At 39.6% G+C, this 25,769-nt stretch overlaps 1 protein-coding gene across 1 annotated transcript in view; it reads right to left on the minus strand.

Annotated features, from left to right (window-relative positions):
- LOC146380511 (cadherin-7-like) overlaps positions 1-25,769 on the minus strand; it is a 115,060-nt gene that overhangs the window by 36,483 nt on the left and 52,808 nt on the right. The window contains exons 4-8 of the mRNA XM_084939656.1: positions 23,064-23,183; positions 6,133-6,300; positions 4,082-4,269; positions 1,969-2,222; positions 819-955 (exon numbers count right to left, since the gene is read on the minus strand). Coding sequence (XP_084795782.1) covers positions 819-955; positions 1,969-2,222; positions 4,082-4,269; positions 6,133-6,300; positions 23,064-23,183 — 867 coding nt within the window. The remainder of the gene's footprint in view (positions 1-818; positions 956-1,968; positions 2,223-4,081; positions 4,270-6,132; positions 6,301-23,063; positions 23,184-25,769) is intronic.

Raw genomic sequence — 25,769 nt, forward strand, 5'->3', positions numbered from 1 at the left:
AAAGAAGAAGGAACAAAAAAAGGTGTTTATGTCCTTGGAGCCATTGACAGACGAACAAAAAAGGCACATGGCACTTCTTCACATCACATTAACATTGTTCACCCGTGGGCGAGATCACCCGCCCTTAGTCAGCATCTCGTCCCCATGGCTCAGGGAGACATGGAGGTCAGAATGACCCTCCCGTATGTGAATTAACATTCCCCGACAGCTCCGCAACAACCCCAACAACACCACACTGCATTGTCCAAAGCACAGACAGCTTACAGAGTGGATAACAGGCCAGAAAGGATCTAAAGCTTCATGTATATTGCAAGCCAGCAACAGTATTGCAGTATATCTTAGGAAAAATGCATCCTGCTGATATAACCCTTTTGAGGACTTGGATAACTTACTTGTTCACAAGAGAAACTGTGTATATAAAAAGTGATGCTCTCTGAGGTAATGTTGTCTCCCCTCCAGTAAGGAGCAGGACAGACTCGGTTTTAGGGCTTAAACTCTGATAGTATGCACAACGGGCTTCTCTCTTCACAGTCCACAAAGGACCTGCTATCTGTGAGCGAAGGTTTTTTTTTTAACCCTGTAAACTAAAGTAGTTGTTTCTTGGTTGATTAACCAGCAGACAAGCTATCTAGCTCAGTCACTCGTGGGTTTTTACTTTTGGACACACAATAGAAGACATCCCTAATTAAACAGAATCCAGCGCCAGCATGTGGTTCACAATGTTGATATTAGAGCTGATAAAGTACTATTTATAGGATGAATAAAGCAATAGTGGACTACATAGTAGTTTTGAAAGTTTTTCCCACAAGGAAACTTACGGCTCTCGATGGCAAAGATGGTGAGGTTGTGGACCGAGTTTGCTTCTCGGTCCAGAGGTTTGGCTGTGCTGATGACCCCACTTAGAGCATCCACATTAAAGAAGCGCTCCAAGTCTGTGTTCCTGTCAATGGAGTACCTGGGCACACAACAGTACACACAGCGCACATACACACTTTTAGAAATTGCTTTTGGATAGTGGTATTGATTTGACATTTTAGAGTTTCTTCTACTTGTAAGGAAAGATTATGATCATGTTTTTTTCCCATCAGCAGTAAGAGCTGCATTCGGTTTCATATATAAATACATACATTATCTTCACACTTTATAGAAGACATATGATGTTGTCCAAGCTGTCTCTAAATATTACAACTAATGAGTACCAGTCCATAGATTGGATTAGATTCAGAAACGTGGAAGCAATTTGGAACTTTATATCACGAGCAAAACAAAAGCACATTAAATATTGATAAGCTTGAAGACTGCCTACTTGTCCCTCAGCACTCAGCGCTGATCAAACCTTTTCAATACAATGCAACTCATATTTCTAGAGAAAATTGCATCTTCAATTAGCGTACATCCAAAGGGTATTATTGCAATGTAATTTGACTCTTGTGGCTGCATTAGTTCCACAATAATTTTAATTTCAACAGTTGTAGTGAAATATATTGCAGATGCTGATAGCAGTCACAGGAGTAAAAAGAAGCAATTTACAGCTACAATGGTGCAGTAATTAGATTTTCTGATTAAGATTGCTAACAATCCGAACAGACAAAGCTTGAATCCCATACAATATTCATTCAATTAATGCAAAACAGGAAGGGGGGGGAGGTAGGGGTTGGTGGGGGGATCTTGTGAGTGACACCACACAGACTGACAATGTGAGTGCTTGTTTTGAGCCATAAATGCCACGGCACAAGTGTTGAGCCTTGACCCTCCAGCAGGAATGCCCTTCTCTTGTTCAAGATGGCATTTCACTTTTGCAAATGCTGCACTCCTCGTCCCTACCACCATCTGGCACTGTCTTTGTGACCGCCACATGGGGAGGTCGGAGGGTCTCCGGATTCTGAGTTTGTCGATAATGTGGACTAAACACATTTTTAAACAAATTGGGATTTTAACGTCTGAATCGGGTGAATAAATCATTAGCACCTGATTGGACTGTTGGAGTTATCTGGGTCATGGGCAGAGACTCTCCCGATCGAGGTGCCCACTTTGGCGTCCTCTGAAACGACCATCTTGCTCAACGGTGTGGAAAAGACGGGCGGCTCGTTCACATCCTCCACCGTCACCTTGACTGATGTCGTGTCGCTAAACGGTCCCAAGCTCAAGAAGTTGGAGTCGATATTCCTGTTTGTGGCTTCGATTCTCAGAGAAAAGCTGCTCTTTGTTTCAAAGTCTAAAGGCTGGAGGAGAGGCAGACAGGGAGAATACAGAAAACATTGAGAGAAACGTTCGCTTCCCTTATCAAAATATGAGAGGTGTCGGAAATGTTTAGCTCTTTTTAGATTTGAGAAATAAAAACTACACCAGGATTGCAGCTCTGCATTTTCACCCATTCACAGTTAGAGGAACAGTTACTATGTATGTAAATCTGTAAATCATTCAGACGATGCTGAGATATTGATCACAATTAAGGACGTGGACTCTAAAGACCCATTACAATTTAACACACAGTTAGACTTAAACAAAGTGATTTGGTGATGGATTATAGTTACTTTGTGCTGTGAAAGCAGTGATATTGATTTCAAGCAAGTCTCACAACATGGTGAAAAGCACGCTGAAATGAACGCTTTTGAAACATTTTTGTCATTTTGTCTGGCTTATTGAACTCCCCATAGCAACGTATAATATACTGCAAGAGAACATTGATTTGACACTTTCATTGTCTGTGAATCTCTCCTATGTTGTAATTGTCTGAGTTTGGTGCAAAACAAACAAAGGATTAAATTGGCCCATCTGACAAGAATTGCTTGTGGCCAACAATGGCCCTACCTCTCCCACAAAAGAGCGCCAGCAATGAAGTGTCACATCAATGTGGCCCGCGGAGACCATTTTCAAGCCCTTTGAAACCCTGAAATGTGATGTATCAGCCATGTGCTACGGAGCATGCAAAACTAAGGTGGGAACGCACAACATTTTCTTTTTCCATTAGAAATGAATAAATTACTTTTTACATTTAACTTGACAATTTTCTTTATTTATGTAGTTGGTGCCAGTAGCGCCGCTGTTATTTTGCTGAGTTTGGGTCTTTTCTTGAGTTTGAGACGACTGGAGAAGTGAACTTTTCGGTGACCCCGTGATGTTTATTTCATCACAAGAGGTGGAAATAGTCAGCGCTGATTTGTCATTAGTGATTAGCACTTAATCCAAAGGTTCTGCTGACATTTAAAACACAGTAGGAAGGGCAAAGCGGAGAAAGGAAAACCGGGGAGAGGAACTTATCCTAATATCCTTCATAAAACAAGTGTTTGCTGTCTGGCACAAAGAGACCACAGTGCACTGAGATTCAGTGGCACTGTCATTATTCTTATATAAAAATATTGCATCACCATGTGTGTGGTAGTAGAATTTCATATCACTGTTTTCAGAAACGAGTGATTCATCTGTGACACGGGTGCATTTAATTAATTAAAGGAAACATCTGGCTTTATTCTTTTTTTTTTCTTCTAGCTGGCAACTGCTGTGTTGACTGATGCCAACTCAGCCTAAGCTTGTCTCATAACACTTAACAGTCCTACAGCCACTTAGCCCCGAATTCCTACCGAGGATCCTAAACGTAAAAAAGCACACAAAACTTGAACAGCTGGACGGTGCAGCTTTTAGAAGTGAAATATTTCAGCTGTTTGGGACTATTTTTTGCTGGAGATCAGTAAAGTTTTAGTAAATACTTAAAGCAGCAGGTGGCTTATGTGTTAACAATATAAAATAAAGTTTCTCTCCCACTTCATCTAAATGTTTATTAATTAAATGTTAAATAGTTGCATGGAAAAAGAGAGAGAAAAAAAGATCAGTTTGCACACTGCTTGTATACCCACACCACTCCAATCTGGATTCCAGGCAGCTTTCAGTGTCTCACCAGCTTGGGTACAAAGCCTTAAAATGTTAGCCTGTCTCACTGATTTTCAAGAGTGAAGGTTCAGGACCCTTTGTGGTTACAAAGTCTTGGTACAAACAAGTTCAGCAGTTCTATTCACAATCTGACTGAGTTGGGTTCCTGAATAAGCTCTTAAGTAATAAAACCAGGCTGTTGTTCAAGCTGTACCTTCAGCAGCATTATGACCCCATCTTGTGTGTCCTCATCTGTCGTTATGTTGAACATGCCGGGCCCATCGCCGTCCATGATCCTGTAGTCCATCTCTGCGTTGGAGCCTATATCAGCATCCGCCGCTTTTATTCTGGCCACAACAGATTGCACCAGCAGGGACTCGAGTACCGTGTACTGATAGTTCTCTGGAAAGAGAAGGACAGGAGTGGATGCCGGTAATGGATGTGCTTATTTCACCGCCAACTCGCTTTCGAGCAGCTACGGCTCGTGCTGTAGCCCTTCAGCTTTGATTTGACTGTGTGTCTCCTCGATGAATTCATGTTACATAAAACAGACAGGCAGCAGCAGTCGCACACATGAAATAAAGCGTTTTGTTTCAACTTCATGGTGGCGCTCTGAATAGACTGTGGGGAAAAGCAATGGAAAATTAAAATATGCAATTAAAAACGTCAAAGGCTAATTTTATATTTCCCCATCCTTTAAATTCGGGTTCTGTAACAATATCATCTGCAAAACACAAAACTTTCAAAAGGCTGTCTGAATGTAACAGGTTATCCTTCCAAATGCAAAAAAGAGAAAGTAATAAAAAAAAGAAAGAAAACTGGAGTCACGCTAAGATTTCTGTGGTACATTTTTTTATGAAATGAAATGTCCACTCAAAGATTCTATTACTCCAAAACTCTCCATTGTATTCCCTGAGCTTTTGTGTGACCCTCTAGATTTAAAGTACTCTTATGAGAATAAAGAAGGGAATCATATTCATAATCATAATCTCCCCAATCACCATGGCAGAGCTCATTACCAGACCTTTCTGTGTTCCTCACAGTGTCTCCCTCAGCCTCCGTCTAAATGCTAATCTCCCTGACATTGTTTGCTGCCATGTAATCTTTATAATGGCTTTTTAATTTGCCGTGGAGCAGCAGCTCTTTAAAAGACCAAAAAATTGCTTTCCTCCCTCTGTACTGCCCCTTCACCTACCTCCTGCCCTTTCCTCTCCCAAAGCCTGTCCTCTCACGCAGCTAACCTTGGTGTCTTTCCCCTTGGACTAGCTATTGCTCTTGGACTCTATCGGCTCCGATGCTCCATAATGGCGTATCGATTCTGACCCATGACCCCGTGAGCTCGACTGCTGGAGCAAAATCGAGAACTCCAAAGTCTCTTTCTTCTCTGCGTGACAGCACTGGGTTAAAACGACACTGACGACTTGTTGTGCAAACTTGAACCTTTCTTTCCCCCCAGGGACCAGCAAATTGACTCGGCTTCATGGCAGTCCAGTGGTGAGAGCACCAGCCAGACAGCGGTTGGGCTATCAGCAGTAAACCGATTGCTGGCGCTTCGGATTATCATGAGAAGCGCTGCATGCCTTTGAATCCTAAAGCTCGGCCTGGAACCCATTAGCAGCCCGTGAAATAGGCTGACAACAAAAAAAGAGAAAAAAAGGCAGTCTGATTGATCCTGGTATCCAACACTGAAGCAAACACCAGCTCTGATGAAGAATAAGGCAGAGAGGTGCACACCTTGCAGGAAGGTTGGTTTTTAATTTGGCATTAAAAGTCCAAATGTTTGCTGAAAATACAAGTTGGAAATATGAAGAGACACTAGGGTAAGAAAGATTTTAAAAATAACCTTGGAAACTGGTGAGATGAAGTTTAATGAGTGTGTTTTGCTTGTAAGAGGTCTGAGTATTTTCTATCCAACTTTATTTTACCACACATTGTGGAAAAAGAAAAGAAATCTCGTTACGGCTTGTTGTTACAGCAGCTGTAATAAATTCAAATGATTTTTTTTTTCCAAGGGTGAAACAACAACCCAGCCTTTTGCACCGCTGCATTCATTGCATACATTACAAAGTATGCCCTCATTTGGTTCTCTAAGTTCAAGAAGTTTTTCAGTAATAGTGATAGATCTTTAACGCTTCATTCAGCCAGGAGGGGAAAAAAAGAAAGAAAGGAGCCGGTTATATTCTGATTGCTGAGTAGCTGTTGAATATGGCATTTAGGCTACAAGCTTAATCAACCCAGTAAGGACAATCAGGAAAAGAGTCTTACTGTGAGCGAACCGAGGCGGGTTGTCATTGACATCTGTGAGCGTGACCGTTACAGAGGTGGTGCCGGAGAGGCCACCCATTTGGCCAACCATGTCTTTGGCCTGGATGACGAGAACATATTGATCCCTCGTCTCCCGGTCCATGTTTGGCAGAGCTGTTCTGATGACACCTGATGAAAGAACCAGAGAGGACGTTTCCAAGTTTGTATATATAACCCTTTGTCTCATTTTCACCAGAACTGCCTGTCAAGTTTGAGCAAAAAAAACCCCAAAACCCCAACTCAGTTTAAGCTGAAGGGTTTCAAATATTTAGACAATATAGTACTTATAGTTAGAATAGTTATAGTTATAGTTGTTTATACTTTGTGAGGGAAATGGGATAAAGGTGGAGTGCTTTATTGAAACATGCAAACATAAATGGAATACAACATATGAGGCAAAAAACAGAGTTTGGATTGTCTTTGGATGTTGCCCTTTTGTTCTGTTCTTGGTCAAGATGATCCCACACGGCTTCAATAATGTTGAGGTCCGGGGAGGCCAATCCATGACTGATTTTACTGCATTGGCAATGTCTTTGGGTTGGGATCGATGTCATGCTGAAATATGAAGCTGTTGCCAATCCAGATGGTATTGCATGGTGGATCAAAATTTGACGGTACTTTTCCATGTTCATCATTCCATCAATTTTGATCGGATCTCTGACCCAACTGGCTGAAATGTAGCCCCAGACCATAACAGACGCTCCACCCTCCTTTTACAGATGGCTGTAGACACTCATTGTTGTACCTCTTTCTTGACTTCATCCATACATATTGCTAATGATTTAACTAGAAATTTCAAATTTGGATTCATCACTCCAAATGACCTGTTGACACAGATTTTCAGTCCAGTTCTTGTGTGATTTGGCATACCTCAGCCTTTTCTTCTTGTTTCACTTTCTTAAGGATGGCTTCTTAAAGGCCACCCTTCCCCTCAGACCATTTCTGATGAGGTTTCAGAGAAGGACAGTATGTATGTGTCAGGTCTTTGTTGTGTTTTTCCTAATTCATAGAGACATAAATTTAAGATACAGTCTATGTGCTGTAAATGGTTTTTTTAGGCGTGCCACTCTTTCCTTTGTCCTTGTCTATTTTCCTCAAACAAGGGCACAGCATGCTGAGATATGCCAAGTTTTCAGCTAATAGCTGTTTATGAATTACCTTGATGGGGAAAATCCTATTTTATTCCTGTCAAACTGTGTTATCTTTGCCATTTTTCATAGATTCAACTAAATAAATAAGAACAATTTATGTGTTTTGTGACAGGCTGCTAGTAACAAAGTGCCTAAAGATACAATTTAAAATTGGCTCTTTGCTAAGTTACTGTTATGTTTAGACACAACACTGATTTATCCCTTGAGCTAGATGACTTTTTTGTGCTCGAATGATTCATAGGTTTGTGTTAAGTGGTTTAACAAACAAAAACCTTGTGTTTTTTAGCATACTGGATTGAAAATGAGTGAAAAAGCAGCCAATTTCCAAAAATTAATTTTGAAAGACCTTCAGAAAACCTGTAGAACTGTTGTTCAAGACTGCTTTGAAATTACAAGAAAGTCTGGCTTTTCAGCTTACGACACTGTCAGCCACCTACAATGCAGTTTTGAGAAGTGCCTCAGGTGTCTCGACCTTCAGTCATATCTTGAGTGAGGTGACCTCAATAGGTCACATGACAAGGTGAGACAAGATCTCGGTGGTTTCACCCGAAACCTTTGGTTGTAATGATCCACGCCTTTTTCCACACTTTGACTCATGCAACGAGGGACATGGTTAATAGTAGGTTAACAATCCTCTTATCAAACAGCCCCCACCTGGGTTTAAATATCTGGTACTCTTCATCATTTGGTTTTAGAACTGAAGAAGCGTCCCGGATAAGAGGTGAAGCATCTTCAAGAAAGTCTAGTCATTTTCTTTCCGAGATCCTTAGTCTACCATGACCTGGATGACTACGCGGACGTAACGTCTGGCTCTTTGAAAGCTAAATATAATGAAATGCTGGGTAGCTCAAAACTTTAGCACAGTACTAAGAACCTGGCGCATCAATTAATTCATTTCAAAACCATACACAGAACATACATTACACCCTATAGGAGGTTCCAGATGAAACTACAGGCTACGTATCACTGTCACATCTGCAATGATTTGTCACCAGGCATGTTTTGGGACTGTCCTGTTGTATCCAATTTTTGGGTCTTTGTGAACTCTGTGTTATCTGAGGTGCTGGAATTTTTTTATATTCCCAATCCTGGTCTTTGTCTCCTTAATGTTACCTCTGAAATCTCCTTAAAACAAATACAATGCAAAATGTTGTTCGCTGGATTCACATCCGCAAAGAAGACTATTACAAAGCAATGGTTCAGTCCTGACATTTGTATGGAATCATTCTGGATACGATGTCTTATCCGTGTTATTAATTTTGAACATACCACAGCAAAATTAAATAAAGCTCGACCCACGACTGTTGAAGCTTGGAAAATCTTCTCATCCAAAGTTATCTCCTGGAAGAGGCAATAACTGGTTTTGACTTTGTGTTTTTGTGTTTTTTCTTTGCTGCCCCTATGCCTTGTGACCAATGTTTGCGTTGCTACTGCAGTTTACAGTTGTGCTGTATATGTCTGCACCCCCCCAACCCCGTTTTAAATCAATAAAATGTTGATCACATAAAAAAAAAACTTTAGCACAGTACTGGACATTTATTCATCAATTTAAATATCTATAACAGTCATTTACTGATTTAGCTTTTTTGTAAAGTATATCGATTGTTTATCCAGTTGCTTAAAGTTTAGCATCCAACAGTAACAGTATGTTATGTACTCCTTCACCTACTCTTCAAGTAACAGATCAAAAATTGGCTTATCTCTGATGCTTTTTTTCCTCATTCATGTTCATTTTGATTCATTTACTCAGAACCTTTCTCTGATGCAAAGCTTTAATTGTCTCGTATCCATTGCTTGTGTTTTTAACATGTAAGCATAAAAAGCACTTATACACCACCTTACAAACTATGACGTCAACCTCAAAATGATTTCAGCTTTGAAGTTAGTTGGTAAAAAGACTCCAGTCGTGCTAAAATAGATGCTGAATTCAGACTGGAAAAGACAGTTCACATCAATCATCTAGTCTTTACTATGAGAATGCTTTGACATGGAGTAATTGTCCATAATGACTGGTCCCTTGTTTACACACCGGCAATGATTTGTGACTCCTTTGTGCCCTCAAATGTGCCGTCACTCCAAATAGTTTAGGGGTCTGAAGCATGATGAGGATAATGTAAAGATGCTGTCAGAAAAGCAAACACATACCAGGGGACATTATTGCTGCCAGGGGAGGCATTATCTGTCTGTCCCCCTGTCATGATTGATCTGTATCAGAAAAATCAGAGATGTGTCAACACTGACATCCAATGACTGGCTCATGCGATTAGTGCTGCTGTGCGGTGTATACTTTAATCACCACAACAGCATTAAACCCAGTTGTGATACACAAGCACAAATTCTTAAAAAGCGTATGGAGAAATCTTTTCATTAACAGCATTTTTCTAATCTCAGCTTTATCTCCTGACTACAAAGATGATAATTCCAGAAAAAAATTAACGCGACACATTTAAATGCAAAGAAAAGTGCCCTAATCCTTCAAAAGCAATCACTGTTGCTTTCAAAGTTAATGACTTGCCACACAATGTGTTTCATTCATTAAATGGCACTTATTAAAGATTCCTACAGAACCTGAAAGATTACTCATTAAGAACCACACAAAGCCACAGCATACAGTTCCTGAATAAATGAATCATTTTTGGTTGCTTTATCGTATTCACAGGCTGATGAAGCAGATCAAAGAGGGTGCTCTTTCTTAGCGCTGGCACCTGAAGAATTTCCCATAATCCTTTAAATTACCCACAAAAATGGCACGCAAATGAGGTTCAGTTTTATGACATTGAAATAAAAAATAAAAATGAAAAAAATGCACACATTTGCTCATTAAATGCTGTCCCCTTTGGTGCGAACGGTGTTGTCTTTAGACATAAAAAAATAGTTTGCAGATTTCACAGACATAGATTTGGACCAATGTTTACTCAGAGCTGCAATAATCAATAGTTCCATTTGCACAATGGCTCATTTAGAGTGTAATGTGAAAGGTGGCACTTGTATAGATTACAGAGGTTTGCCAGCCTGCCCAGAGTTTTAGTATGTTCCATGTTTATCCTGCTTTTGTGATGACAAGTTCAAGGCTCTTACAGCCTCATTAACCCTCCTTTATTTATTAATTTCTCTTTTGATTTCCTGTGTGCTACCTATTCTGCACCAAAAGGAAGACTCTATTTGGTGCAGAATCGAGCATTTAGATGACAGAGCCAGACGTTTTCCTTTGGAGGATGGAGGCCAAAACAGAATTAAAAAGACTATAATATTGGATATTCATCAGACTGCCAAAACATGACTTTATTAGTAATTAGTACTATTAATAACCTTCCTCTCTGTTTGAGTGATGTGTAAATTTAAACAGTTCAAACACAACCTGAATGTTATAATATTGTGAAAAGAAGCTGTTCCATTTATTTTCCATTTAGTTAATATGCATGCTGCATTTTTTGTTGTAGTTCAGCAGCTTTTCAGCTCCCTATTTTAATAATTCTGAACACATTTATGAATGTTTCTTTCCAACATATATCTGATAAAGTGCTGTCATTAAGATGATTATGCCCTGCCACATTTAAATATTATATATGAGGTCTGTGTGCTGTTTATTTTAAGCATAAAGCATCTTTTGGACCAAACGGGTCTAAAATCAAATAAAATGCTATACACACAGACCTTTCCTCCCTAACTCAAAACTACAACTCTCATCACTTCGCGCCCCACCTAATCCTCATCCTTTCTTCAACCCGAGGAAGGATTGCAGCTCGGGTTCTCGGGAGAATAAAGGTACACACACATGCGCGCACACACAGAATTTACAATTCACCTCAGCCCAAAAACAAAGGGGGGAAGGACAAACAAATCAAGAAAAGTGGGTCACAAGACTTAAAGAGAAAAAAATGAAGATGCTTTTTGACCGTCAATCGTGGCTGTACTCGAAAATAAACAATTCCATTGAGTGTTTAATTTTCTTTCTCTGCCATCCTTTATTAATGTCATTACAGTCCCTCCAGCAGAAAAGTGTTATTGGCTGCTCTAAGTAAATGGCTCAGTTAGCTAAATTATACTGAGCTGTCCACTGCTTTTCTCTAAAGTCCCGGCTCCAGGGCTTACGGTGGGATGACGTTAGTCAATAAAACAATAATCTTTAGCTGCTGCTCTACAAAACATGCCATTTCAGTATAATAATGAACAGTGCTGCAAAAAAGCAGAGCTATCTTTCTCTCCTTTGGGTAAGCTTCAGTGACAAAGTTAAGACGTGTCATTTGTTTCTTTTCTTTTCGTTTTTTAGTCTAATGCTTTTATGCTTAGATTTTAGGCATCTATCTCTGTATCTCTGTGTGTGGATATTCACCCATCTGTTCGGTTTATCTCTCACATTCTTTTCCCATCCATCCATTCATCCATTCATCACTTTTTTGTTGGTTCGTGCACAATGTAACCTGGTAGCCAATTAAAGAGCACCGCCAGTGCTCTGGTGTTTGCTGTAGTGACACCTATGAACCCTGTTTACTGAGTTGCATCAGAAAGGTTACTTCAAGCCTTCAATCCAGCAAGGCCCCCTAAATACTAGCTAGACACAAACAAAAGTTTTCTGTCCTCTGCTCCACATAACATCACCATAGAGACGTAGAATGCATGGGCAGACCTGAAAGAGGCATCTTTAAGGATTCACAAGAAGTAAAACTGAGACGGAAGCTGGATAATGGTCGGATTATAATAACAGCGGCAATGGATGGCTCCTAAAAGGTGAAATAAAAAAAATGAACAAAAGATGTTAAGTTTGTGCAGCCAGGAGTGAGACAAATGAATGTTCTCACTAAACCATAGATCAGCTTCACACACAATTGATATACTTATTTAATATCAGCTTGGTTTGTTGGAGGTTGGGAGATATTGGCTGTGGTTAATGATGCTGTGAATCCTGATTCTAGCAAGTTGGAAGGAAGAAAAAAAAAAAAAAAAAGAAAAGAAGCAACATGTTTCTCTTCCCGCCTGGCCAGAAGCACACATACTTCTCACCGAGCGACACTGCTAATCCACACGGCATTGTTGCAAGGCTGTTGTTTGTCTGCTGGGTGCCAGCCCCCTCGCTCTCTATCTCTGTTACCCCATCCGGCGCTGGTGTCATTCCTGGGGAGAGGCGATGATTAAAATCCTTCTGTCGCTATCACGGCACGGCCTAGCGTTGCACCGTGACTCCTTGCCTCCGGTGCAAGCCAGACGCATTGTAGCCATGCATTTATCTAGCTGTCTCCACACCACTGGCGGCAGACGGGTGGGCCACGCTCCCTGCTAAAGCCCAGATACTTGACATTTGTCTTACGAAGAGGAAATAAAAGTGCAGGCTTTGGAGGAACCCTCTGGCTCTGCATGCAGCTATGAGAGGTACTGATGAAGGTGATGAACACTTAAACATGAAGGGCGCAGTATGTGATTTGCTGAACCCCTCAGGCAGCTTACAAGGGAAAAATCCCATAACACAAAAACAGGCCACACAAACAGGGAATAAAACCTGCAGCCTAGGTAGTTTATTACTGAGTGACATTCAAACATCATGCTCTAATCATGGGTCACTATAGCTTCCCAGGTACCCAAGAGTGTGAAAGGGCCACATGATGCCACAGTACAATAGACCGGTGTGTTACACAAATAAGTCATTATGTCCAACAAGTTACACACAGGGCACAGGAGCCATTTATTTGTAAGCTGAAAGGAAATGTGCTTGCGTGTGCGCACGATCGACTGTGCGTTTGCGTGCGTGTTGTTTGTGATTAGAATTAAAAAATTGCACCCCCCACTCCCCACTCTCTCGATATTACCTGCCTGAACCGCAGGAGGCAGCCAGATTTATATCTAGCCTTCAGCTGTAATGTTTTTCGATTTAGTGCAGTCACCACAAAAAGAACCCGTGCAAAGCCACAGCGACACGCGCTTTTCGGAGAAGAGGGCAGAGAAAAGCACACAAGATTTTTAAAAAGACCATGTTAATATCTTAATCACAGCCTGATCACGGCAAACCTTTCGTCTACTGACCTCAGTGTCTAAACTTCACAGCTACAGAGTACACAAGGATTAAACGTGGCCTTTTCTTTTATTTGAGCCATATTGGTTTAATTAGATTCTTAGTCCGAGAAGAGACAAAGCTCAGTCTGTCATATGTTGGTACTTCAGTAGCTGTCGTATTCAGATGTCATACTCGTGTCTTTCTCAGAGGCATGCTATGTCACATCTCAAACACCCCACCCTCCTCATGCAATTAATCCACTCATTCAGGCACCTGTCATTTTCTACTAACTGAATTCTGCTCTTGTTATTCCAGCTATTTAGTTTTGTGACCATGCATGCATGCTTAACAGCGCTAATGTGCATGGATAATTGTCTCTAAAGGAATGGCCATATTGACGAGGTGTATGGCGCAGGGCTTTGGGGCAGCTGTTCAAACCTCCTTGAGCTTGCCATCAATTAGAACACAGTCCTGAACAGCGTTACCATTTAAGCTTCACCTTCAAACTAAACTACGAGCTATCAATCAATATATATTACAAAATCCTCTCTTTAGGCACAGTAACGTATGTATTTTGCTGACATTATGCACTGCTTGGAAGTTACTGGAGCTATTTGGGATTAAGTACTTTTCCCAAGGGCACCTTGTAGATTTCATTTGGGATTAAGAACCAAAGTAAAAGACTTGTTAGACGAAAAAGAGCAAGGATACAACCCACCTAACATCAGGTCACACATCTCCACACTTCCAGCAGCTTCCCCCACCACCAGCTATTAGCACTCTGCCAGTTAATCGCAAGCACAGTATTGCAGTGTGGAGCAAGTGTAATGTTCGACTCAGGCACTTTGTCAAAGTCACCCTCTGCTATGGCCCAGGCGTGTGCTGCAAATGGGACTAATTAGTAACTTACAAAGACAGAGGCACAGTGCTCATCCCACAATACTCAGCACCAGGTTGGTGTCTAAAAGCTAGTCTCTCAGCGCCACAGTGTATTCCATAAGATACATGATATTGACAATGTGTTAAAAACTGATAAGTAACACAAACAATGTGGTTCCTTTCACAGTCAGGTGAGCAGAATATTTTACACCTGGATGTCATCCAGGTGTAAAAATGAAAGAACTAAACCAGAATTACTGGAAGATGAGCAAAGAAATGCACCCCGTCTCAAGGAAAGATTGTTGTTGTGTTCCTAACATTACTAAGTTTGCTTACTTTGTGACGCACTTCTTGCTGCTATACGGTTACACTGCAAAGAAGTGGCCACTTTTAAGCAAAGTACCTCTCAGTTTAACAGATTATTTTCTCAGCAAGCAAATTTTTTTTGACGAGTATTCTAGAAAAGAAAATGCGTATTTCTTGTTTAAAGTTTTTGACAACCATCAATTGTCTAGTACTTTTTTTGTGAAGAACACACAATTTGGTCCTCCAACACAAACACTAATTACACTATCAATTTCGTGGCTGACTGCCTTTTAGGCCCACAGTTGATGCATGTCCTCCTAACTTTCATTACAGTGGGAGTTTAATGTTTGCCAGCGGCCATTGTTGCAACAAGTGTTGTCACAAAAACAAAACACAACAAAAAAACTACAAAAAAATAAAGTAAAAAAAAAAGTTTCTGTTTGTGGCACAACTACAGATGATTTATAAGGAAAGTGAACTTTGTGTTTGCTGTGACTGTAATCTGCTGCTCATACTCACATGGTCATACCAGAACAAGTGATGATGTTGCAGCGAAACCTCTGATTACACTGAACTTATCAAGGTGGTTTGGGTTTTTTTCAGTATAAGATTCTTTATTGTAAAAATACAGAAATAAATGTATCTTAAAAACCATTTGGGGAATGTTTTTGATACAGCTCTTAAAAACGTTTCTGTACATGAATACCCAGTGATCTTCTATTACAACACAGACTGCAGTCAACTGCTTACTAAGACAGTCACATGGCAACAACGCATTGCATTTAGTAAAAACAACCTGATGACGTTGAACTGAGAATCTGAATTGGGAAGAAAGCTGATTAAGGTGAATTTGAACGTGGGACGATATTGGTGCTAAACACCGAGCATTTCAGAAATTGCTGATCTCTAGGGTTTACAGAGAATGGTCATAAAAAGAGAAAATATCCAATGCTAGCTAGTTATCTGGGAGAAAATCCCTCACTGATGCTATGCTCAGGGCAGGATGGCCAGAAGGTTGATTCTGTTTACCTGGACAGCGTTTTCAATGGGACGTTTCTCCCACTGAAAACGCTACGTCCAGGCGAACAGAAATAACCTGATAGGAAGGCAACAATAACTCAAATAAAAGTAAGTAAGTGAAATTTTATTTGTATAGCACCTTTCAAGACAAAAATCACAAAGTGCTTCACAGAAAAGCTAAAACAGAAAAACAGAAATCAAACAAAAGCAAGTTTAAAAAGATGGGTTTTTAGCTGTTTTTTAAATGAAACCACTGAGTCCACAGATCTCAGGCTCAAAGGAAGGGAGTTCCAGAGTCTGGGGACCACAGTTACCAACGCTCTATCGCCTTGACCACTTCTTCAAACTAAAATATGCAGAAGAGCATCTCTGAATGCACAAAACATTAAGCTTCTCAGCCGACTGGCTTCGGCAGCAGAAGACCACACCAGGTGCCACACTTGTAACATAATGACATGAAACTGAGGGTACAATTTGCACAAGCTCACCAACATTGTGGGATCAAAATTTGCTGCAAATAACACGTGGATTCAAAACATGGATTCATCTTGCTTTTCATTGCATTTGCAGTGGTGGCTATCTAACTGTGTGTGGGATATTTTCTGGGCACACACCTTAGTATGTATTTTTTGAATGTCGTAGCCTACCTCTGTATAATTGCTGACCATGTCAATCTCTTTAAGACCCAAGCGTACTCACCTTGTGTGCTATCCTACTGCTTCCAGTAGAGGAGCACACCATGAGACAAAGCTCAAATCATCTCAAACTGGTTTTCCCAAACATGACAGTGATTTCACAGTATTCAGATGGCCTCTACGGTCACTAGATGTCAATAACATGAAGCATTAAGGGAGTTCTGAAGGAAAAAAGGGATCTAACACACCCTTCCGTCAAAGTGTACCTAAAGTGATTGGCAAGTGTAAAAACATGAATGGGAAATGGACTGGTTCTTATACAGTGCTTTTCTACCCTACTTGAGCACTCAAAGCACTTTATACAACATGTCTCATTCAGCCATTCACACCCATTCACACACACTCATACAAGCACTTTTTGATACTTTTCTGTCCACTGAGATAAATGCACCGAAATCACTGTCTTGCTCAAGGGTACTCTGGGGTGCAGACTGAAGCAACCAGGGATCAAACCACTAACTTTGTCATTCCTAGATGACCTGCTCCTAGGCTTCTCTTTTATTCACACTGCTTTTATTCACTGTGGTGCTGGCTTCTCAATAAAGTATGCAGATTTACATAACCTTAATTCTACTGACTGGGGTACCTACAGACTATAAGGGAATACTTTTTCTCACAGGTAGTTTATTCTGTTATTCCAATTTTTCATGACTTTTTAAATTAACTTCAACTAATGCTACTTTTTTACTCTACCTAATACCTTGGGATCCCTCAGAACTCTAAAATATTGATGTTCAGAGGGAGCTAGGGACCCACCAAGTGTTAAACACCATCGTGTGCTTATGTCTATGATACGTGGTGATAAAACTAATGATGTTGTAAGCAAAAAATAGGTCAACATGTTGCTATAATTGTTTCTCGCGCTAGTTCTAGCTTCAGCTCCACAGGAATCCCATTCTGGAGTCCTTATATGTTAAATATGTTGTTAGCGAGCTTTAAATATGGACCTATCTCTGGTTAACATCAGTCAACTGTAGAGGATCACAGTCCACAGGTTTTTATAACCCAGTAAGGCTTCTGAAATATCAACCTTGTGTTTTAAAGAATCCACTTACCTTAAAGAAAATCATCAGTCAAGGCTGTGAAAGTATGGGATCTGGTCACTGAGCTTAGATTAAAAAAAGGGGAAAATAAACATGATATGGGAATAATGAGGGCTTTATGGGGCAGACGCACTGTCTGAACATCACTTGTGTGCTCTCACTTTAATTGGCATAGGCCTTACGAAGTCTCATTCAAGAGTCATTGATGTGTACAAGTATTCTTGCGAACTTTGTCAAAGATCGTTGAATAGCCACAGGCAAAGTGGTCAAATTTTCATCAGTTCTGTGCCAGCTTTAAATATTTCTGCAGGGCAGTACATGATAAATCAATCTACTTTTCACAAGTTCTTTACGAACAAGAAGTCAGACAAGTCACTTTATGTAAAACTTATTTTTTTGACGGATAAGAGCAATCGAGGAGATAAATGCAGAAATTTATGCAGCGATAAATCAAAGGGAACCCACAAATGCACACAATAAATACAACGTGGTAAATAGCTTGTAGAGTTTTGAAAGCTGATGACACAGCAGGATTGTTTTTTACAGTAAACAAGCTGAGCATTTTTTAGCAGCATGAATTTTTATTTCCCCAAGATAGTTCTTCTTGAAAGGTAGCTAAATGAAGATGAAGATGAAGGTAGTCAACTGAGCACTTCCTAATATTTCTCTCCATTACAGTTGTGTGTTTGCACTCTTTCAGGGAGGAAGATAAGGGGGGGGGGGGGGGTGTCAAGAAAGTGTAATAAACCAACAGAGACTTCTAGACACCAACAATGCTGCTATGAAAGAGTGCAGGATTTCCCCCTTGACACACAGGTTACAGTTTTTAAGTCATCTTTTTCCACTCTGCTGTTAAGGTTACCCCTGTCAAACAAGAGAACATGTCTTCATGCTTCCCTGCATCCAGTCCCACATGGAGTCACACCTCTCTGAGGGCCATCCACGCTATTCCATTCTGACACCAATATTGCATCTCATAACCATGAGATCCAATCACCTTCTGCGGGAATGAAAAGAGAGCCAAGTATAATCAGTCGTGGTCAGACAGAGATGGGCAGCAGAAAGGCAAGGTGCTGGCAGGGGCCCAAGGGCTGTATCTGGCTGCACATTTTGGTGTATGTGCTTATGTGTGTGTATGCTTGTTTGACAGCTTAATAAACCAGCCATTGTCCTACAGAAAGAGTACCAACCTGGGATTTATCTGTGTGCTTTTTGTTCTTTAAGTTTTATGCTTAAAGCTGCAATAAGCAACTTTTCATGCTTAAACCTAAAAATCACTTGGCAGGTACTTGTGAATATAGCTTTCTTCTTTATTTATGTTTTCCTAACAGCAGTTTGGAGTTCAGAGTCAGACAACTTCACAGTTCAGATGTTTTAGTGAAAAAGCTTTAAAAACCTGCAATACGAATACACACAGAAAGCCAGTGTCAGCAAGTACCTGAGCAACACTGGCATTAGCCTTGGCATTTTTGTCAAGAGTTAGAGGACATAAAACGGAGGTAAATCACAGATGAATACTGGACTTAAATTGACCATTAATATGAAATCACTATGAATTAAGCTAGGAAAATTACTCTGCTCGAGAGACCACAGCTACAGATTTTCTGGGGAATTTATTAGCTACAGGTTTTATGCATAATAGTTGTTAATCAATATTTATGTAATTCATTTGTTTCAGTTGTTGGTTTAAAATGTTACAGAGTTAAGGATCACTTGGTCCACAGGCAGGTTTAACGTTTCTAGTAAGGGTGTTTTATTTCAAGTTTCTTGCTAGCCAAAATTAGCATACCATTCAATGTTACAATCATTTAAAGATGCAGCATGCTAACAAAGCTAGCTAGGCAAGGTTTTATTGTAACATCTGGCTTAAAAAAAAAAGAGTTGTGAAGACATATTAGCTACATCAATCTTCTTAAAACAGATATAAAAGAAGGTGATATTTGTAGGCTTTATGATTATTCAAGAAACAATAATCAGTGCTGCCAGTATGGTGTACCAGTGGTTAGTGCTGTTGCCTTGCAGCTTCTATTTTCAAACTATCAGCTGACTGAGTTTGCATGTTGTCCCATTTTCTTGCACTTGTTCTCTTCATGTACCCTGACTTTTTCTTACAGTGCAAAGACCTGTACGTTAGGTTAATTGGTGATTATAAATCGGCTATAGGTGTAAACGTAAGCATGCATCCCCTCCCCCGTGACCCTAAATTCTGTAAGAACATGGATAGATTGGCAATAATCAATATTCATTTTAGATTGATTTAACTTACATTTTTATTCTTATAGCTTTACATGCTTGTTTGAGCCAGAAATCATAACTAAACTTATTTTTGGCAACGTGTCAATGAAACTGAATGAGACAATGAGGTTGTTGCAATTCATCAAAACATTTTTAATGTTGAGACTATACCTGAGGGATTACTTACACTGTATTAACTACTTTAAAGTGCCTATTAAAATTGAAAGCTGTGCCGCTCACTACTAAATTTGAACTATTGCATTCAAAACACACAGCATATTCATTTATTTATGGATGCCACCAGTAAGGAACTAAGAAAATACTTAAATATATATTCAAGAAGTTCTTAAAAAAACTCATCTAGAGGGAAGGTGATCACAGCATTTTAACAGATTAATTAGCTCACAGAAGTTTTAGCTTCTAAGCAACATGAGAAAATCCACTTATAATCAAAGATTCCCAGCTTCAGAGTAGTCCCAGAGAAACTGCTGCAGCTTAGAGTATCAATGAGGGACTTTTTCTTTTTCCTTTTTTCATTTGGAGTGTATAAAACATGTAAATGTTCACCCGAAAACATTGTAACATGGAAATATTCTCTAATGAAAGCTTCAGCAGGAGGCTTCATTAGTTGAAGGTCTCCAGAAAGTGAAAAACAACATGGATATTCTGCGATACTGTGCAGGCTTCACAGCTAAATGTGCTGATGAATTTTGATGCACCCAGCATATTTTCCTCCAAAGACATCACATCAATAATGCCAACACAGTGTGAAGTTATTTCCTTTTTTGCGATATGCATTCGTTTTTTCTGGAGCGTTCCATTTTCTTCCAGTGGTTAGGTTTATTGAATGTTTACAGTGAACCTTACAGGTCACAGCGGAGTTTGTTTTGTTGAGCATCCCTCTTATTTCTGTGTCTGACCGAGTGTGAAAAATAAGTGACAGAAATCTCTGCATTGCAGTGGCTCTCAGCAGTTCATGAATTAGAACTACATTCATAAAATTGTAGCATGTGTGTATGTGTTGCTCTTGATAAGCAGAGGATGAGGCCTGTATTACTGGATGGCCCATATTTTCCTGTTTTCTTGCAAGAGTGCTTTGCATGAAGTAGCTGAGCCTCGGCAGGGCAGTGGCTAATGAGCCAGCGATGAAGATGTAGCGAGGGCTGCCGCTGCACTTTCCCAGGATAAAATGCCCCACAAGTCACAATACTATCTCACATCTTATGGTTCAAGCTACTTTATCCATTTTCTCAGAATTTTTAAATGGTTTCTTTTTATTTTGAGTGCTGTTACTTTTATTATAACAAGTGGCAAAACTTGCAAACATGCATCTAGGTGCTAAAATCGGGTGTATATATCCTTCAACACTCATTTTCTTTATATAAATGAAAAGTGAAATTCAGGAGAAATAACACACACTGTTATACAACACACTCTGGGGTTTTAATGCTTCACATAACAGACAACTTGGAAAAGAACCAATTTTAAATTGTATCTTTAGGCACTTTGTTACCAGCAAGCCTGTCGCAAAAACACATAATTTGTTCTCATTTCTCAGGTTGAATCTACAAAAAAATGCCTTGACGGGCTAAAGAACAACATTTTTGCACCAACACGCTATTTCCAAAGAGCTATTAGCTGAAAACATGGCATATCTCAGCATGGAGTGAAATTCTCATTAAACAATTTGCGGAAACTGGACTAGTGGAGTACCACAAAAGTGGCACACCTAAAAAACTATTTACAGCAGATAAACAGTATAAACTGGATCTCATGTCCTTAGAAATTGGGAACAAAAAGAAGCAAAGACTTGAGAGTTACATCTGACCCTTTGATTGATCCACCTACTTACTCTTCACTGAAGCCCCATCAGAAATGGTCTCAGTGGAAAGGTGACTGTCAAGAACTGGACTGAAAATCAGTGGTAACGGGTCTTTGGAGTTTTTTAGTTCACCTTTTTGCAAATATATACAGATCAGGTCAGGAGAGTGAGTGTACAACAGTCAGTGTCTATAGCCATCATAGTAGATGCTCTTTTATGGTTTGGGGCTGCAGTTCAGCCAGTGGAGTTAGGAGATCTTGCCAAAACTGATTAAATTATGAATACAGAAAGGTATCATCGGGTATGATATTACATATAATACTGTATTACTGTGACGTAATACCATCTGGAAAGCATTTAATCGACAACAGCTTCATTTTTCAGACTAGCAATGACAATATCAGCGCAGTAAACGCGTACTGATAATGGAACACGATTAGTCATGGACTGGTCTCCCCAGAGCCTGGACGTCAACATTACTAAAGACATATGAGATCATCTGTACAGAGAACTGAACAAAAGGCAGCCAACATTAAAAGAAGAGCTCTGAATGTCCTTCAAGAAGCCTGGAGCACTATTCCTGAAAACTACTTAAAGAAACTACAAGTAAACTAAAAGAGTGCAGACTGTGCTGAAGCTCATTAGAGTTGTATAAACTCTGTTTGTGCCTTATATACTGTTTGTTTTATATTTGCACTTCAATAAACCCATTTAGCACTTCTCTGGCAAAATATGAAACAAAATGAAGGGTGTCTCAACATTTAAGTATAGTAAAGTAAGTATAACAATAACTGCTACCTGCCATCTCTCCACACATGTTCTCTGCCCCTGTTTACTAATAATAACAAATATGTCCTGAAAGTTTATTTAAAGGTTTTTTTCAATAATTTATAAGGAGCAAACTTAGCAAATCACCACCAAAAGACACATTTGATGCTCTTGATCCTCATCAATTAGCTTTCAGTCAAATTTTCTTTAAAGAGAGACAGAGCTTTGGAAAAGCGAATGTTTCATGTGGGCAAAGTAGCCACTGTTTTGTGAAAATTACAAAAATAAGTGCATCCGATTTCGTGACAGAATCATTGTGCTTTACATAACACAGACTTTGAAAACTAAATTTAGATTTTAAAAGTACATTCATCAAGGAAAAACAAAAAAATGAGAAAGCAAAAAAAACAACACAATAAATAAATAAAAACTCACTTGAGGGTAAGGCTTCATTAGCCACTACACCATAACACACATGAACACCAAATTCAGGTTTTGACAGGGGAGAAGAATGCATTAACTAAAAAAAGACAACACATCTCTGATTTTACATCATTAATTCTGATTAGGTTTTTAAATTGTCAGTCTTGACTCTGACAGCGCTGTAGGAGTTCAAAGCCACATGAGTGAAGTATTATTGTTAGTACAGAATTATTCATGGATAAATAAATAAAAACTGGAGTTGAATATAAAAATACATTTGGTTATCAGGTTTGTGTGGTTGTTGTTTGCTCACATTTGACTGACAGTGGCTGAGCTGTGTAGGCAAACAGCTCACCAACTCTTCCCTCACTTTTGATATAAATGCATTTAAAAACATGATGCATAGTGCATGACATTGCCTACAGAAATATGAAAACAGTTTCAACTTTGACAGATTATTTTATATATTAAGAGAAAAAGCTTCATTAAATGATGCACAGTAGCAATATCTGTAAAACAAATGCAAACCAGCAGGATGAATTCACGGATTTTGTCTGTTCCTACCTGTCTTTGGCTCCACTGAGAAATACGGATGTCCATGTTCGATGCTGTAAACCACCCTGGCACTGTTCCCGTATGTTGGGTCATCTGCGTCTGTGGCTACCACTTGCACTACCATGGTTCCTGTGAGCAGACAGCCCTTCATTAGTTTCCAAGACAACATCAAGAAGCCAAGACAAACAGAGCTAAATGTGGAAACAGTCATCATATCAACAGCCCTGTGACCAACTCAGTTTGAAGGGAGTTGTGGGGGGTTGGTGGTAATGGTGGTGAGAGGGTCCTGATCTGACTGGCTCTTGCAAAACAACTGACACTCTTAATTATTTCCATAATTTGCAGGGATGCTGCAGCAAGATTAAAGTGTAACTCCAAGCCTGTAGAGATCATTTCAGTGCCATTTTTTTTCTCAGTTTGCCTGGTGCAGATCAGTTAGCAGCATCTTTCCTGGTAACTTCAATCTGTTCTAATTCATCAGCCAAATGGGGTCTGCAACCCATCTGTGCATGTTAAAGAGGCACTTCACCCCATCAAAAAAGACAAAGCTAAATTGCTATTCACATCATCCCACAGCAATCCAAAAACTGCAACTTTTTTTTTTTTGCTTTAGAAAGGAGTTTAAAGTCGTCCTGCAGCAATGTCATTGGAAGGCACTGTACCTCTCTGTGGTACTAATTAGGATTCAATGACACCTAGTACATTAAAGAATTTTACAACAATTTCTGGAGGATTTATGTCAAATTCCTATGCTCCATTCAAGACCGGTTGTGGACATAATGGACATGAAGTTGTTCTTAATATACTACTTTGCAGTCTGCCTAGAGGACACATGCGAGAGGTGACCTTGTTGCATGGTGGCTATCGCTATGTCAGCGCTGAAATTTCATGCCTGAGATTTAAAGCTCTGACATACAGTGAAATACAGAGAGATTAACCTGTAGCTGACAGGCTCAATCAGCATTATGTGAACCTGTTTGGCTAAGACTCGAATGTTGAGTAACAGATGCTTGTTTATCTGTAAATCCCCAGGTTTGAGCAAAGCAATTGCCAAAAGTTATACAAAAAATAAGTTACACTTCTCATTGGAAATTTGACTGACTTTGTACATCTGTGCTTAGGCCTACATGCTGCAGCATGCATATGCAATATGTGATTATGCTCCTGCACAATAACCCCACAATTTATTCACAGTCATGTGCAATATTTACGAGTTTTCTTGTTATTTTTTTATTGTTGTGAATCCTATTGCATTCACTTTGTGTAAAAACTCTAGCTAAGGTTTGATATGGGTAGAGAATCTTAACTCTGACTGACTGTGATTCTAAAAAAAACAACAAAAAACCTTACATTATCCAGTGGAGTTTTGCAGATAAAGTTATAAACACCCAGACATAAAGCCTCACTTTGTAACAGAGCCCAGAATTCGCCCTCCTCAAATCCCCAAACTTCCGTTCAGCCTACAAGAAGGACATTTGTTTTCAAACTCAACTGTGAACTCTGCTGATAACTGACAACTGTTGTTTCTGCGTGCAGTACAGTATTGTCCTCTCCCACACTTCCTCTAAGGCAAACGAGAAGACATCACACACGACTCCTTGTGCACTTTTCTTTAAATGTGCCCACTGAACGAGGTTGATGTGACTTGAGCTGACAGCTGCGGCTCGGAGGTAAAGCAGAAAAGCGTCTGAAGATTTCACAGAGAAAACATAATCAGCGACAATCAGTGCCAATCAATTTCAATAGGTCATTCATTATGGTATAAATGAACCCTGTTGTTCCAACTGGGCTCATTAAATGGGCGCAGTTTTTTTTTTTTTTTTCCAGGCAAAGTCATTTTATGCTGAAAAACTGATATCCATTTGATAATGGAGAGGAAAAGGCATTTAATAAATTGTGAAATTACCAAAAACAACCTTTACGGTTCAGGCTATTTTTTCGCTGTTAGACTATACGTCAGTGTTGGTCTTAAAGCTGACGCCTACAGCAGTCTCACACTTGGAGTGGTGAAATCATCAAGAATAGAAATTGTTAAAATAATCTTGAAAAAACACCATTCTCCACAAGTGGAGCTTTTTTTCAGTTTGTCACATGGATAGCTGGTTGATGCTTGAATATTTCACTTTAATGGCTAGCTGAACATATCTGTCAAAGCCTGTATTGTAGCAAACAGAAAGTGCTGTCTTACAAGTTGGTGATATTTTACTTTGAAGCAAACATCCTAATAAAAATCTCACTTTCTAACATGAGATGTATTTTACAGGCTTTTACAGAATGAAGTGATCACGGAAATTGAAGATTAGAGTCCCCCATTCTGGCCATAAAGCTGAATTAACAGGCTCTGGCCCTGGATGTGAACAATATAACAGTAAAAAAAAAAAAAAAGCTTGGTGAAGCTGGAGAAGTTATCACCAGGCTGGTTGTAGAAGGACACCTAGATTATATCATCACCTCTTAGTCATGACACGTTATATTACAGGTAGTTTAAAACACCAAGGTCAAAGGATGACTGTATGAAAGAGAACTCAGGCAACGTCTGAATCTTTATTACAGGATGATAGTTAAAAACACTTCACAGAGGGTGTGGTGGACGCCGCCGTAAATTAACTTTCAATATGGACTCGCATGGAGCGCTTTTAAAGTTTCCTCTTTTTTTTCAGATGTTTTCCACAGCTTGTTTGCCCTGCGAGTCCACCAAACATCCTGTTCTAACAA

Source organism: Perissodus microlepis, chromosome 9 (assembly GCF_051167445.1).
Source record: "Perissodus microlepis isolate ML-2025 ecotype Zambia chromosome 9, ASM5116744v1, whole genome shotgun sequence".
Taxonomy (NCBI): domain Eukaryota; kingdom Metazoa; phylum Chordata; class Actinopteri; order Cichliformes; family Cichlidae; genus Perissodus; species Perissodus microlepis.